Source organism: Sorghum bicolor, chromosome 10, assembly GCF_000003195.3.
Source record: "Sorghum bicolor cultivar BTx623 chromosome 10, Sorghum_bicolor_NCBIv3, whole genome shotgun sequence".
Lineage (NCBI taxonomy): Eukaryota > Viridiplantae > Streptophyta > Magnoliopsida > Poales > Poaceae > Sorghum > Sorghum bicolor.
This window is the reverse complement of record NC_012879.2, coordinates 58,195,693-58,211,494: the sequence shown is the minus strand read 5'-3', so window position 1 is coordinate 58,211,494 and position 15,802 is coordinate 58,195,693. Positions and strand designations below refer to the sequence as shown.

Here is a 15,802-nt window from a genome sequence, read left to right as displayed (position 1 = left end):
GACAGCAACTACAACAATTTCCACCCGGGGTTCGACTATCAACGTTGCAACGAGGCCTCAACGTTCGTGCTGGTTGGCGCGGTGCGCTGCCCAGTACGCGGTGGGACCGTGACGGGGAAAAGACCTGCTGCTCGTCGCGAGATGCCGGACGTCCCATCCGGGCATCGGGCAGAGGGGTCTGCCGCATCCTCTACGCCTGCCACCCCACATAGGCATGTGAACAAGCCTCTGTCGCTACGTCTGCAGGGCCCGGAGATCCACTCCACTACAAGGTCAACTGCTCAGGTGCGGTCGAGGTCGCCCAATCACTCCTTCGCACCAAGCCCTTCGCCAATGTGGTGTCCGGAGCCTCAGCCCGAGCAGGGCCTCGTGGGCCACTTTCTTAACAAAGCACCAATGTTGTTGCAAGCAGGCCGCAGTTTGCAGAGCCCACCCGTGCCCGTTTGGGAGGCTGGTGGTACCAATGTGCCGAGAACGAACTGGCACCTCGGCCAGGCCCTACGGTGACAAGTCCTGCTCCGCAAGCGGACGAGCCCTCGTCGCAGAAAGAGTGCAATAGTCCTGGGGACAGTCGAGGGCTTGCAATGGTACCCGTGCGCACCTACACCACATCATCGACGCCAACTGCACCTGCAATCGGCCCGTCATCGCCTTGGTCCCGCCCCTCCGTCAAGCACACATACTCAAGGAGGCGACCGAGACTGTCTCAGACCCGCAGCGGCCGCGGCTCTGGCGGCAAGGACAGGTCCGCGGCCCTGGGCGAAGGTGGTGCTGAAGAGGATCGCACGTCGGGACCCCCCACGCCGGTGACTGTCACGTTACAGCGGAGACTGTGTATCCCCCTCCAGACGCCGCTGATTACTGCACCGCCAAGGCTGCGCAAATCACGCACACCAGCACCCACCCCTCCGCGACGGAGTCAGCAGATTGCGGTAGTACCTAGAGAGGTCAACTCTACCAGGCAGGCGCAACGGGTCCTGATGAACAAATTGGGGATCGCCTCTCCGCTGGCGACCATCAATTCGGACATGGTGCGCAAGTACAAGCAGGCTTTCGCGCAGCCCATCTCCGATGCCAGCCATGACACACTTCAAATACTTTTGGGCCATAGCTTCGACCCCATTGCGCTGAACCTCAACATGCTGGGGGTAGAGGATGTAGACTGCTAGTGCTACAGCTTCAGTTACGACGTCGCAAATTTGTTTCAGTATGTCTACAAACCATTCATGCTGTTAGATGTAACTACAACTTTGGCTAATGAAATTCTGGGACCGACCTTCGATTACGAGTTTCTCCCGGCTGTTGGGGTTTCAGGGGGTATCTTGCTTGGTTGGCTCAGAGAACTCTTCTCAGCTGTCGACCTCAGTAGAGGCATTTACTCCCTGTCGGCACGCCTCATCCTGGAGGGACAACACAACTCCTGGTGGATTACGGTGGTGTATGGCTCGGTGCATGATGCTGCGTGAGTTGAGTTCCTTGCTGAACTCCTCCACTGCAGCGAGACGTGCACGGGCCCGTGGCTGGTTTGCGGGGACTTCAATATGATCTATCAAGCTGCTGACAGGAATAATGATCGACTAGACCGTCGAACCTTGAGACGCTTCCGTGCGTTCATCAATAGAGCTCGCTTGCAGGAGCTAACACTCGTAGGAAGACATTACACCTGGTCCAATGAACGGGAACTCCCAATGCTAGAGAGATTAGATCGTTGTCTGGCTATGGTTGACTGGTTCCATGATTTCCCATATCACTACCTCAAGCCACTGTCCACCGACTGCTCGGACCACTGCCCGCTTCTGCTGCTGCTGGATACCACGCCTGGGGCCAGGCGGAGGTTCAAATTCGAGTCCTTTTGGACTAAGTTACGAGGTTTTTTGGATGTAGTAAGTGTTGCCTGGGCGCATCCGGTACACCACCTTGCTGATCCTTTCCATGTACTGGACATCAAACTGCGTTACACCGCACGAGCACTACAGAGTTGGAGCAACTCAAGAATTGGCAGCGTCCGCTTCCAGCTTGCGCTTGCGCGCGAGGTGGTGCTCCGTCTTGATGAAGCACAGGAGGTCAGGACATTGTCGCTTCGAGAATCAGCGCTACGCAAGGCCTTCAAGCTCAGGAGTCTAAGCCTAGCATCTCTCGCCAGGACCATGGCGAGACAGAGGTCCCGGTTGCTGTTTTTGGCCAAAGGGGATGCAAACACAAGATTTTTCAACCTTCAGGCCTGCCACAGAAAGAGGAAGTCCAGGATTGACTCCCTGTTAGTGGAGGGGGCGCAGATTGTGACAGATGACGCAATGGCCCAGGCATTGTTTGAGCAGTACAACCTCATCCTCGGTTCAAACTTTGTGAGGACTAGGAGGACAAATTTGGAGGTAATTGGCATCCTAGTGGCTGACCTGAGTGAGTTGGAAACCATGTTTACTGAAGAAGAAGTCCGGGCTGTGGTCATGGACTTGCCTGCAGACAAGGCACCGGGACCTGACGGGTTCACTGGAATTTTCTACAAGAAGGCTTGGGACATCATCAAAGGGGACCTCATGAACGCCTTCAACGCCTTCTGGGCGCTGGACTGCAGGAGCCTGCAGCACCTCAACGTCACTCGCATGATTTTGCTCAAAACGAAGCCGCAGCCAGTGGACATCAGGGACTATCGCGCTATAAGTTTGATCCACAGTGTCAGCAAACTGATTACCAAGTGCTTGGCAAATCGCCTAGCGGCTATGCTCGATAGACTGGTATGCCGCAATCAAAGTGCGTTTATCAAGGGGAGATGCATACACGACAACTTTAGAGCAGTCAGATTATCTTGTAAGGCGCTGCACAAGAGCCACGTACCTAGTGTCCTACTCAAAATCGACATTGCAAAGGCCTTCGACTCCGTGGCATGGACTTTCCTGCTTGAATTACTGCAACACATGGGCTTCGGGAGGAGATGGACAGACTGGATATCAGCAATACTAGCGACAGCTAGTACCAAGATTCTGCTAAATGGTGCTCCAGGGAGAAGAGTGTGCCACGCGTGAGGACTCCGCCAGGGAGACCCCCTTTCCCCAATGCTATTTGTGCTCGTAATGAAAGTCCTCAACCGTATGCTCCAGTGGCTAGACGCCGAAGGTCTCCTTGCACAACTTGGGATTGCTGGAAGGGTGCAGCGAGTGAGCCTCTATGCAGATGACCTAGTCCTCTTTGTTTCCCCAATGGAAGAAGATTTAACTGTGCTCAGCACAGCGCTGTAGCTATTTGGTGAGGCCTCGAGTCTGTTTTCTAACATGGACAAAAGTATCGCAACTCCAATCCACTGTGGGACTGATGAACTCGAAAGGCTTCAGCAGTTGCTTCAGTGTAAGATACAAGACTTCCCTTGCCGTTACCTGGGTGTCCCTTTGTCCTTTTTCAAGCTTAAGAAATATGACGAGCAGCCTTTGATCGACGTCGTGGAAAGGAAATCTACTCAACATAGCAGGCAGGACTGCACTGGTCAGGAGTACCTTATCTGCAATTCCTATGCACATGTCCATTGCCCTTTGCCTGTCTACCTCGGCAATCGAAAGCATCGACAAGCTTCGCCACGGTTTCATCTGGTTAGGAACGGCTTCTGCCTCCGGGGGCGCTGCAAGGTCGCTTGGCCGATCTGCTACAAACCGCGAGCCTTGGGGGGCTTGGGGTCACCAATCTTCGCCGGACCGGAATGGCGCTGAGGCTACGTTGGCCATGGATGCGTCGGGTCGATCAGGGACGGCCATGGGTCGATTTGCCTGACCAGGAAAATGGGGACGTCATGGCTTTCTTCAATGCAGCAACTACCGCCGTCCTGGGAAACGGCGAATCAATTTTTTTCTGGACAGACAGTTGGATTCGAGGGGCAAGCATCAGGATCATTACCTCAGTTGTCTTTGAAGCAGTGCCCAAGAGAAAGTGGGGCGTCACCGTCGCGGAGGCGCTCAATAATCACGCCTGGGTGCATCATATAACAGGTGATCGCACTATGAGATTACTCACGGACTTCATCGGCCTGTGTCATGCAATTGAACAAGTCCACCTCTCCCCTGGGACGCCGGACACTTTCGCCTGGAGGTTTGCTGCATCACAGCAGTACTCTGCTGCATCCGCATATGGCGCAATGTTCTTGGGGTGTTCCACACCTCTGGGAGCTCGCCAAATCTGGAAAACTTCGGCACCCCCTAAAGTTAAGTTGTTCTTCTGGCTGGCTTTGCACAAGAAGTGTTGGACAGCGGATAGGAGGTGGCGCCATGGGCTTCAAGAGGACAACCTCTGCATCTTATGTGATCAGTCGCCTGAGACTTTAGATCATATTGTTTTGGGTTGTGTATTCAGCCGCCAGATTTGGTCCTCTTGCCTAAGAAGGTTCCAGCTGCAGCACTTAATCTCAGTTCAAGAACAAGACATTATGGCTTGGTGGACCGATTCAAGGAAAAGGCTTCCTAAGCAAATCCGTCGAGGCTTCGACTCTCTTTTCTTCGTTGTCGGACAGAACCTCTGGAAAGAGCGCAATGCGAGAACCTTTGAAATATCGTCTCGACAGCCGGCTGTTCTTCTGCAAGCTATCCTTGACGAAGCAGCACTTTGGGTGGCTGCCGGTTTCAGGACGCTCGGGGCGTTGCTGGCCTCGGGCCAGTAGTTCAGTAGCCTTTTCTTTGTCTCTTGTTGTGTAACTTGCTTTGGTCTGGCTTTTTTTCTGTGACGGTAATATGTGGTTTACTGTCTTGGGCTTTTGTTGTAAAACTCTTAACCCTCGCTTAATGAAATACATGCAGCGCATGTTCTCGAAAAAATTCTAAAGCTGGATTTTGAGAAAGCTTTTGATAAAATTGAACATGGAGCAATTCTGGAAATCCTGAGGGCAAAGGGTTTTGGGCAAAAATGGATCAACTGGATAAAGGCAATCCTGAGTTCAACAACCTCTTCAGTTATGCTTAACGGAGTGCTAGGCAAGGTTTTCCATTGCAAGAGGGGGGTAAGACAGGATGACCCTTTATCACCCTTGTTGTTTGTATTAGCTGCGATCTCCTCCAAACAATTGTCAACAGGGCAAAAGACCGAGGACTCATCAAGCTACCTACCCCCCTGAGTTACACCAATGACTTCCCAATAATTCAATATGCTGATGACACCTTGTTAATCATGGAAGCCTGTAGTAGACAGTTGTGGGCGTTGAAGGCCCTGTTGCATACTTTTGGAGATTCAATGGGCTTGAAAGTAAACTATGCCAAGTCCTTCATAGTGCCAATCAACACAAGTCAGGAAAAGCTCCAGCACTTGGCAAGAACCTTTAGTTGTGATACTGGCAGTCTACCTTTCACTTACCTTGGTCTACTGCTCAGTCTCACCAAACCAAGAGTAGTTGACTTCTCGCCTCTAGTAAGTAGATGTGAAAGAAGACTTGCTGCAACCGCTGCCTTCCTCAATCAAGCAGGACGACTGGAAGTTACAAATTCAATCTTTTCAGGAGCCACCTTTTGCATGAGTACTTTTTTTGCTGCAGCAGACAGTGATTGAGCAAATTGACAAATTCAGAAAGCTGTGTTTATGGAGAGGAGCCGATGTGAATGCCAAACAAAGACCGAAAGCTGCCTGGCCCAGCTTATTCAGATCAAGGGAACAAGGTGGCTTGGGTGTGATAAACATCAAGACTCAAAATGAAGCCTTGCTGATGAAACACCTTCATAATTTTTCAACAAGGCAGATGTACCCTGGGTATCACTAGTTTGGGAGAAACATTACAGCAATGGAAGACTGCCTGAAAATACCAAAAAGGTTCCTTTTGGTGGAAGGACATCCTCAAACTCTTGGATAAGTTTAAAGGGATGGCAAGATTCCAAATTAATGACGGTCAGTCCTGCCTGCTTTGGGACGACTTGTGGGGAAATGAAATCCTTTCTCAGAAATACCCTGAACTATATTCCTTTGTGGGGAAAAAATATTTCTTTCGCTGAAGGTAGAGCTCATACACCTATGTCCAGCCTCTTCCACCTTCCTCTGTCTATGCAAGCCCACTCGCAGATGCTACAGTTGCAGGCAACAATGCAGGAAGCTCCAATCAATGACTCCCCGGATTCTTGGTCATATATCTGGAACTCTGGGATTTTTTCAGTAAAATAGAACATACAAACATCTGAGCGGCCAAGCTCACCCCACCCAGCGTTCAAGTGGCTTTGGGCCTCATCTTGCCAAGCTAAACTTAAAGTCTTTTTCTGGCTACTCCTAAGGGATAGACTGAGTACAAGAGAATTACTAAGAAGGAAAAATATGGATGCCCATTTGCAATTCAAGCTTGGAAGAGTGACTGAAACATCTTGAATGCCCACTTGCAATCCAGTGTTGGGGCCCCATCAATATTCAGATTGACACAAATAGAAGCTGTCTTGAACTCCTGCAAAGCTTCAAGGATCAGCTGCGAGTCCCCTTCTTCATGGAGATAATCATCTTGATGTGCTGGACAATCTGGAAGGCAAGGAATGATTTGATCTTTCGTCAGATCAACCCGCATATAAGGATATCAGAGCAATGCTTCAAAGATGAGCTCCAGCTACTGTTGCTGAGGGCAAAAACAAAGTATTCGCCTCGGATCAATCAATGGATTGCAAATCTTCCTTAGCTTGGACTTTAGTGGTTATACTTCTTGTTTTGTTTTTGGTTTCTTTCTTTGTCTCCTGATTCCCCCCACCCCCCTCCAGTTCATTTCAAAAAACATGAAGCAGTCTAGAGTCTAGACGTCAAGCTATGGTCTATACTGCTCACTCTGCTGTGGCGTCTCTGGGATGCTCGAGATGGAGAAGTGTTTCAGGGTGATCAAACGTCCGTAATGAAGATTATCACGCGTGTGACTGAAGATTGCTGTATGGAAAAAGCATTTTGTCCTCAGGAATGCCGGCACTGCGGATAGCATTCAGGCCTCGCTTTTATATCTGAATGAATGTAAACACTCCCCTAATGTACCCCCTTCTGGCCCCTGTAACAACGGTCTCTGTAACAGACGTTCGAACTTTGGTAATATAATTTCCAGGTGGGTATCCTCAGTTTGCTTCAAAAAAAAACACATGAAGCAATAATTTCACTACTTGATAGTTTATATCCTTCCTACAATACAACTACAACTAAAAAGACTAGAAGATGACATTTTCTTGGTGCGGCAATCGCTTTCGTCCGTCTGCCCCCGTCGTGCGTCCGCGTGTCCGCATCGTCCGTACTAGGAAACAGCTGGGCGACCCTCATCCCCTCCCCAATCCCCTCTCCCTTTCCTCTCGCGGGCGCCGTCCACACGCCCCAATCCCCTCCACCAGAGCACCCCAATCCCTCCGTCTGCGGGAGCGTTGTCCGCCGCGAGCACGCCGTCCTCGAGCGCGCAGTCCTCGTCAATGTCGTCCACGATAGTGCCGTCCGCGCGAGCTCCGTCGAGCGCTGTCCTCGAGCGCCGTCTGCGGTCGCTACCGGCCACGCGAGCCCCGTCCTCGTGCGCCCCCTGCCCTAGGCTGACGGGATCTGTTGGTCACCGTGCCAAACCCTAGACCGAGGTGAGTACCTCCCTCCCTCTCCTCCTCTCCCTGTCCATATCCCTCTCCCTCATTGTTTCTCCCTATTCCAGATCTGTGGTGTTCTCCAGGAAATAGCAGGCGGTGGAGGAGCTGCTTCAGTGGGTGGAGGAGCTAGAGCAGGCGGAGGCATGGTTGCTTGGCGAGAAGAAGGCCGCGAAGAACACGTATGCTTCTCATGTGAGGTACCATGGCGGCAGCCGCTCAATCTCGAACTCACGCAATAGCTGGTGTAGCTATTTTTGTGCATTTTTTGTTCTTCGCAATTGGCTATGCTTTGGTGCTTGGACTTGTGTGAGACATCCTAGGTTGTTCCACTAACAAATCCCTACTTGACCAATGTATTGGGTTGTTTTCTTTAGCATTTGCAGAGTAAATGCATTGAGTTTAATGTGCAAATATAATTAACTGTAAACTTTGTATGGTGCCATTCCGTGCTGCATATTTTCACTTCCATCAGTGTTCCGCTAGAAATTAGGCCTTCTTATGGTTTTAGATGTGTAGCCTGTCATATGATATATATTTTCATGCTGGTTCCATCTATCAAATATGTTTTGCAAAAATCAAAATAGGTGGACTGCTAGCACATTTAACGGACTATATTTGTTGCTTTTGAGATAACGATGTGCACTCTGACACGGCGAAAGAAGGCAACAGAATATTGGCACTGAGTTGGTGGCCACAAAGACGGTGATGTTGCGACTACGGATGGCGCCGTCGATCTGATCCGAGAAGCCCCTGACGACCTCAACATGACCGAGCCCTGCAAAACAGCTTTGTTGAGCCGAGGGTGCGTGCTGGGACGCGACATAGATGGTAATACTTGTTCTCAAGCAAAAACTGAAAATAGATGATACTGCTACCTCTATTTTTTTCTAAAGTCCAATTGAAAATTAGATGCTACTGCTGCACGTGTTTTTCTTTGATCCCTGAGCCAGTATATTTTTGAGTTATGCATAGGTTAGAGGAGCAGGTTACCATGTGCATAGCAGTTAAAAGTATATTGCATAACTAAGACATGGTAGATAGTAGTGACAATCTGACATAGCCACATAGGTAGCAGGACTCAGTCAACAATTTTAGTTCCAGTGCCTCTGTGTTTTAGTTTCAGATTTCCCTACTTCAGCCATTCAGTGTTTCAATAGCAATCATGCAGGTAGAGTAAATAGGTGTTGTTTTAGGTTGCCTGATCTTCAGTATCACTTATCACTTAGACACAGCTCATGTTGAAGATTTTTGGTTTTCAGTTGAAATGGAACAGAGTGCACCAATCACTATCTTCTCAAGTTCACATAGACACAGCCCATGTTGAAGATTTTTGGTTTTCAGTTGAGTTCTTAAAAGACCTGATAACAGATCAATAAAGCTTGACTCTGAAGGTTTTTCTAAACTCTGAGAAGTCATGTCTGATGTCAGGAAGGGGAAGAAGTTAGTTGAGACCAAGGTGGACCACGGCTCCCTGTCCAACTTAATCTCCAATCGGTAAACCAAAATTTTGATACTTTTCGTAGGTGTTCAGCACTTAATTACTTAGACTGCTTATTTCTATTTGGTCAAAGCTCTACCTCTAATGTCAGGTTATTAATCAAGTTCACGGTGACCTGGTAATTTCATTGTGCATTGTTTCATAGCATCAAACTCAATTTGGCTTAGGTTGTATTCCTAAAGATCAGAAACCAATTGTGATCAAGCACATTGGTGAAGGTTGTGGCATGTACATGTAAGGATGTTTGACTACATTATAACTGTAGGTTACAACAACTTGTGTTTTTAGCACAAATAGGTTTGAAAAGTGTTACTTTTCTAGATTATGAAATGATAATTTTCTATTGCATGTATATTTAAAATAAGTTTCTAGATGTGTACCATTTTTAAAATAACTACCGGATCCAAATGCATACGATGAATAATTGATGTCAAGAAAACTTTCATACACTAATCAGGTTTTGGTTCTAATGCTGGCATTGTTCTTAGTACTCGGAACATGTTCGACACATTGTTTGAAAGCTTGAATTGTGCGCATTTTAAATGTCCATTGCTACTGTTGTGGGATAGAGCATGAGTTATGGGTTCAGAAAGAAGATAAGGCTAGGGAGAAAGTGGGCAGCCTGCTAGATCTTGTCCAAGGCGTGTCCTCTTGCACTAATGTTGAAAAATGTCTTTAAATTTATCTGCCCCTTCTTATATGTGGCCTCAAGGACTTGTACAATCATAGGCTGAAAATGACAATGTCGATTATTGGTTTGAAATACCTGGGGTCATCTTTTATTCTAGAATGTCTTTAACTTTATCTATCCCTTCTTATATGTGGCCTTTTTTTGAGGAATGAAAACCTCTTTTCCTTTTTATGATTGGTGAATACTGGGATAGCCTTTTCCAACCCATGAATAGTTTACTGCACATATGATATCTTCACATGCTTGTACAATAAAATGCTTGTTGAATTCCTATTAGTCCCATGATGCTAAAATGCTTAGTAGCCAAGAATTTGCTTATCACTATTGGTTATGCCTGTTTTCATGTAGATGTGTCTGATGAAAAAGGTGACGCAAAGGCGCAAAGCTTTACATAAATTCAGAATTGTCTTCATTGCAAGGTAATTTTTTGTTGTGTGTGAGATTTTTCATTCACCTAGATATGTGCACGAAATTCGATATCCTTAGTTTTTGTGTATCAAGCATTTTGATTGAAGGTTTGCAATGGCTGGAAAGAATATTTGTCTCTATTGACTTTACTATGGACAAAATAGATATTTTCATATCAGTAATTATCCTATGCACGAATGAACTCAGTCGCTGCTAAGATATCTCATGAATCAGGGTATGTTTTGATGTCGTTTCTTGATTGGATAATCACAACTATTTCCTGTGATCTAGATGGCGATGAGTTTAGCTTATTAGGACTTGCACTTCCTTTCTAGAGAAACTTCTAATCTTTTAGCCCCTGGCGGCCTGGCCATTTAACCTGAATTACTTGCTCAGGTACCTTCAGGCTTGCAACATCAAAGATCCAATACAGAACATCGAGTGGACTTCCCCACAAGCAGGAAGGTGGAGGCGGCCATGGTTACACAATGTTGCATACTGAGTCAAAAAGGCTGAAAAATAAAGATGGTAAAGAGTCCATGATTACACATTGCTTTTAGTAATACAACAACACATGGACAAACTCTAATTGTCATGGTGTTATATTTTCTTTTTGGATCAACACATGGGCAAACTTTGCCTTTTGAATTAGTTAATTTTATAGTATTGTTATCCTATTGTGTGATACATATTTTTGTAGTATAAAATTTTAGATGTCCCGTAGCAACGCACGGGCACGCTACCTAGTGTGAGTTTTTAAGGTTATGGTCCATAGCAAAGCACATGCACCTTACTAGTAATGAAGGAACATAAATTGAAAAGATTGTGGTACCCTCGTTAGAACTTAGCAGACCAATAGGCACCACAGTTCATCACAACACATACATGCATTGTTCAGTGAATCAATCTTATCACAATGTGATTTGGTCACTAGGGAAAGAGTTTCAGCACATCTTTCTTTACCAAAAAAAATAATGAAGGAAGAAGACCCTTGGTGTTCATGTAATGAAATCCAAACAAAATGTTTCCCAAACTGATCACAGTCACATTACAGAACAGCATGAGACTACTTGAGACGGTTTGCAACTTTTGAATCACATAGACGGGGCACAGTGAGAAAAATGAACAGAAATATTGAGAATCAAAAGGAAGGATCAAACTCAAAAGTAGAAAACTATCATACTATACATATCTAGTCTGGTTGTGGTTTCTCTCACATTTCACTGTAGAATTACAGTAGACTATACTAGTTGCAGCCAGCCACAAGCCCACAACAGCTGGTAACGCTAGCCGAACAACAATTAAGCATGACCCTGTCAAGTGTAAGCTTTAACTGTTCTATTCATAGGCTATGACACAAAAAGCATATCAACATGATGCATAACATCATCGCTGTAGACCAGGTAGTTGGACTCTTACGTGGATCAGTCTTGTCTGGTTCCTCCCTGCATACAATAAAAAGAATATTTGTATCACAAATAATATAAGTATTGACAAATCATATTATGGGGGACGTAAAAATGCGATGAGTAATATATTACCTGACAACAGCTGCTTGGCCATACATATTTGAACCACAAAAAGCAGATAATAGTCGTCGTAACGATGAAATGTGAAAGAAACATCAACGTGTTGGTGAGATTGTCTGGCATGGTCTTCAGAAGGATATAATCCATGAACCCAAGAATCAATATGATAACCAATAAAGTAAATGCACCAACAACCCTGGTAACCGCTGGTCCTTGTGCAATATGAGCTAGCAAGACCCCTAGTACACCAGCAGTCAAAAAAATCACAAAGAAGACTAAGACAGCCACCTTTTCTGAACTGATCTTACTGCTGTCCATTAGATTTTGTAGCACATGGTGATTTTGGTTGTTGTCATACCTGGGAAAGAAAAACAAGATGATAGGCAATACAAAGAACACATAGGCTACAAGTAATCCTTTAAACGTCTCCATCCAGTTAGCTGTCACTCCCTGCAATGTCATGTAGCACTTGTTAATACCAAGTATGGTACAGAAACCAATAAGTAGATAGCTACTGGTTGTCATGGAATTCAATATATCTGTACATTGAAAGTCAACAACAACAAACAAAGCCTTTTAGCCCAGCAAGTTGGAGGAGGCTAGGATTGAAAGTCCATAGCAGTATTAATTTTCAGAGTAAAATGCGCAAATAGTACACAAACTTGGCACGTGGGTGCACTTAGGTACATCATCTCTCTAAATGTACATATGAGTTCAATTACTTAGCTTGTGGGTGCACAGTTGCTCATGGTCACGACACGTAGAAAAAAAGTACCAGGTACCTGGCCGCTGATATGGCAAAGTTATACAAGGTCTAGCGTGCATGAGAGGGCGTGGGAGGCTATAGTAATTATCAGATGGCCCCTTAGTCCTTAATTTCCTCATTATTTTATCCTCCCAACTTTTACACAAATAATAGACGGAGAGGAGAACGACAAACTGTTACGGCAACCACACGGCCACCAACGAGCGATCAGACATATCCCTGGAGCAATGGGTCCAAGGCGACGGGAACCTGGTGGTTAGACTCCAGATTATGGTGAGTGCCAATCTTTACCCGCTTTAGGAGATTTTTTTTAGTGTTCATGATCAAGAGAGATTAGATTATTTTAGGGCTTGTGTATGAGGCCAATTTTGCAGGTCCAATACTGAATATGTTTATGTCATTGGACTGTAGGCAATTCATTACTTTTCAGTTTAGAAGTACACCATGGGGGATTTTTTTGTGGGCTTGCAAGGAAGAGGGTGTATGTTGATGAAAAGGTCGACTGGTTTGATGGTTGTGATGCTGAGGAACGGTCGCTGCTATTTTTGCCAGACATTCTAAAAGAGTTAGATTATGCAGCGCACAGACCAGTCAGTAGGTATTGGTGTATTCCAGAGTATACTGTTGCAGAGTGTTTGCTTCCAGTGACATGTGATGCTTGACATGTGATGCAGATACCATTAGGATGATCAATGTATCAGCACACCACAAAATTTTGAGAATTTATATTGATCACAACTTTATAGTGAAGCAAAGGCAGCAAATAGATGATGTCAATGTTTATGGCACTGGCACGAGTGATCATCCCCTCCCACTTATCAGCCCCAAGAATGTAGTATCCGTTGACGATAAAGAGGATAATTTAAGCAAATTTTATGACTACGTGCCAAAGAGTTCGACTAATAATGCAGATTGCAATGGGTTTGATTCTGATGATAATGCTTCAGGTTCTGAAATTGATGGAATGGACAGTGACAATGAGTTTGGGCAAGATGATGATGACTTATTTGAGGACAAAGTTGACTCTGATGTGGAGGACAGCATGGTGCAATATAAAGGCAAAAAATGTGAATGTGGAAGAGGTGGAGATGGACAAGGACTTTGATATGTGTGATCCTACAAAAGATACTGAAAACCTGGTGGACATTATAATGCAACAAGTAAGCTAACTTTTCAAAGCCAACTTTGTACTTGAAATAAGAACACAATGTTTTACTTTGTTTACTGATGTATTTGGGAAATGGAGCACCAAGCTTATGTTCAGGAGATGCCATTACCAGATGAATCTGTATTTGTTGCTGCCCATAGAGAGGACATACCACCTCCCACAATGCATACAACTGCAACTAGAGTTGGAAGGGCAACAACTAGAGGCAGCAGAGTGAGAAAAGGTGGTAGAGGGCATGGTTGAGAGAACCAGGACATCAGGCTTTCCTTCCAATGTAGGGAGACGGAAGGCAAGGTCAAGAGGAAGAGGTGGCAGAGGATGTGCAAGATCAAGGGGACGAGGTGGCAGAGTACATGAGGACCACATTGATCTCAATTTAGTTCCTGATGAGATTAGTCTAAGTGACTAACATAGACTGCACCAGAGGCTAGCCAACAACATTACATTTAGCTAAATATTTAAGCTATGCACATTTTTGTATAGCTTCTATTTTTCCCACAATTGTGTTCACAGGCAGCTCTGGAAACTCACAGATTCAACCAGGAAGATAATTTCATTGCTTTCATAACATAGTATATTACATAGGCAATGTCGTACTACTGAACGTGTAGCCAATAAAATCAGTGTCAGTTCATTGATCATTCATATGCAAATAAAGTTTACACATGTCGTGTTCCAAAAGAGAAGACTGCACAGAATTTTGGGAGTACTAAATTGCAAGATGGGAACGGAAAATTTTCAGATAAGACCAAAATCTGCCACATCACTAGCCAGCATGTCGTTTTTTGTGCCTATGTGTCGCATTCGTGAGCAGTTGTGCACCCACCCGCCAAGTTACTGAACCCATATGTACATTTGGAGAGATGATCTAAGCGCACCCAAATGGCAAGTTTATGTACTAATTGTGCATTCTACTCAAAAGAACTGGTGGTCATATGGGATCATATTACCAAAATAATTTCGGAAGAGACTTTCTGGCAATACCTGCCCCGATGCACTGCCAGTGCCCACCACGGAGCCGAATCCACTGCCAGCGCCCATCACGGAGCCAGATAGAGTGCCAGCGCCCACCATGGACTCGGCTGCAGACTGCCCAGGTGCACTGGCCACGGAGGAGCTAGCAGCAGGCTGGCTGGATCCAGCACCAGAATCCTTGCTCGAGCCTTGGAAGCGCAGAGCCTCCCCATCGCCTACGCGCCGTTTCGCCCACCGCGGCAGCGCTGAATTGTCTTTGAGCATCGATGAGGCCGGCTTGGGGAAGGAGGCAGCGGGAAATGCCATCTCAATGTCGATGTCGGCGTTTGGTTCCTCGTGCCCTTGCTTGGTCCATGTGTCGAACACGTCTCCTACGCGCGTGAACGGGCTCCACTGTTTTGCTGCTGTCGCCCCCGGGAAACTGGTGGTCGGCGCTGGGTCGGAGGAGGCGGAGGTGGAGGAAGCCGGCGTGCCCGTGGGGATGAGGGGCGCACGCTCGTCATCGTGGCTGGAGTACGGCGCAGCGATGCGGAGGCCGCGAACCGGTGGGGGGAATGCCATCTCAATGTCGATGTTGGCGTATGGTTCCTCGTGCCCCTGCTTGGCCCATGTGTCGAACACGTCGCCTACGCGCGTGAACGAGCTCCACTGCTTTGCTGCTGTCGCCCCCGGGAAACTGGTGGTCGGCGCTGGGTCGGAGGAGGCGGAGGTGGAGGAAGCCGGCGTGCCCGTGGGGATGAGGGGCGCACGCTCGTCATCGTGGCTGGAGTACGGCGCAGCGATGCGGAGGCCGCGAACTGGTGGCAGCAGCTGGCTGAGGAGCGCGGGGGGAGGGGCTTGTCGATACCGCCGCCAGCAACCAACGCCATGCGCCGCGTTGTCGGTTGGATGCTAGCAGCCCGGAGGCGAAAGAGGAAGACGGCGAGGAATAGCCGAACTCGGGCGAGAACCGAGGAACGGCGATGAATGATTAGCCGAGTCGATTGTGTAGTCGGTTGGCGTGCAACCAGACAAGTCCAATTAATACTTCACTTCAATTCAACTCAATTCGAATGTACACTTATCAAAAAAAAACTCAATTCGAATGTAACTAGGGCCTTGTTCAGTGGCGGAAATGAAAAAAAAATAGCCACTGTAGCACTTTTTGTTTATTTGTTGTAAATATTATCCAATTATGGATTAACTACAATCAAAAGATTCATTTCGCGATTTACAAACAAATTATATAA

The 15,802-nt window shown here is 46.7% G+C and overlaps 1 protein-coding gene and 1 long non-coding RNA gene across 14 annotated transcripts; one reads left to right on the top strand and one right to left on the bottom strand.

The window, feature by feature from the left end:
* On the top strand, window positions 7,213–14,239 carry LOC110431207. 12 transcript variants are annotated; one of them, XR_002448579.1, is made up of 9 exons: window positions 7,213–7,532; window positions 7,604–8,366; window positions 8,798–8,878; window positions 8,967–9,032; window positions 10,076–10,146; window positions 10,532–10,663; window positions 12,584–12,703; window positions 13,378–13,590; window positions 13,711–14,239. It is a non-coding gene; the product is annotated as an uncharacterized LOC110431207 (long non-coding RNA). The 12 variants fall into 12 exon arrangements; XR_002448580.1 differs by having other exon boundaries at window positions 13,695–14,239; XR_002448578.1 differs by having other exon boundaries at window positions 13,684–14,239.
* On the bottom strand, window positions 11,139–15,677 carry LOC110431206. Of its 2 annotated transcripts, XM_021449949.1 has the most exons (4): window positions 14,583–15,677; window positions 12,023–12,114; window positions 11,677–11,903; window positions 11,139–11,580 (listed from the first exon to the last, which is right to left on the bottom strand). In XM_021449949.1, the coding sequence occupies exons 1-4, from the start codon at window positions 15,132–15,134 to the stop codon at window positions 11,522–11,524; spliced, it is 930 nt and encodes a 309-aa protein (XP_021305624.1). In that variant the 5' UTR covers window positions 15,135–15,677; the 3' UTR covers window positions 11,139–11,521. The 2 variants fall into 2 exon arrangements, with proteins under 2 accessions (XP_021305624.1, XP_021305623.1); XM_021449948.1 differs by having other exon boundaries at window positions 11,677–12,114.

Excerpts from the sequence above, each read along its gene's own strand:
- LOC110431206 (XM_021449948.1), bottom strand. The coding sequence starts at position 15,134 with ATGGCATTCCCCCCACCGGTTCGCGGCCTCCGCATCGCTGCGCCGTAC. Across the intron at positions 12,115-14,582 it reads CTGGCAGTGCATCGGGGCAG|GGAGTGACAGCTAACTGGAT; the intron begins GTATTGCCAGAA and ends ATGACATTGCAG. Across the intron at positions 11,581-11,676 it reads GGCCAAGCAGCTGTTGTCAG|GGAGGAACCAGACAAGACTG; the intron begins GTAATATATTAC and ends TATTGTATGCAG.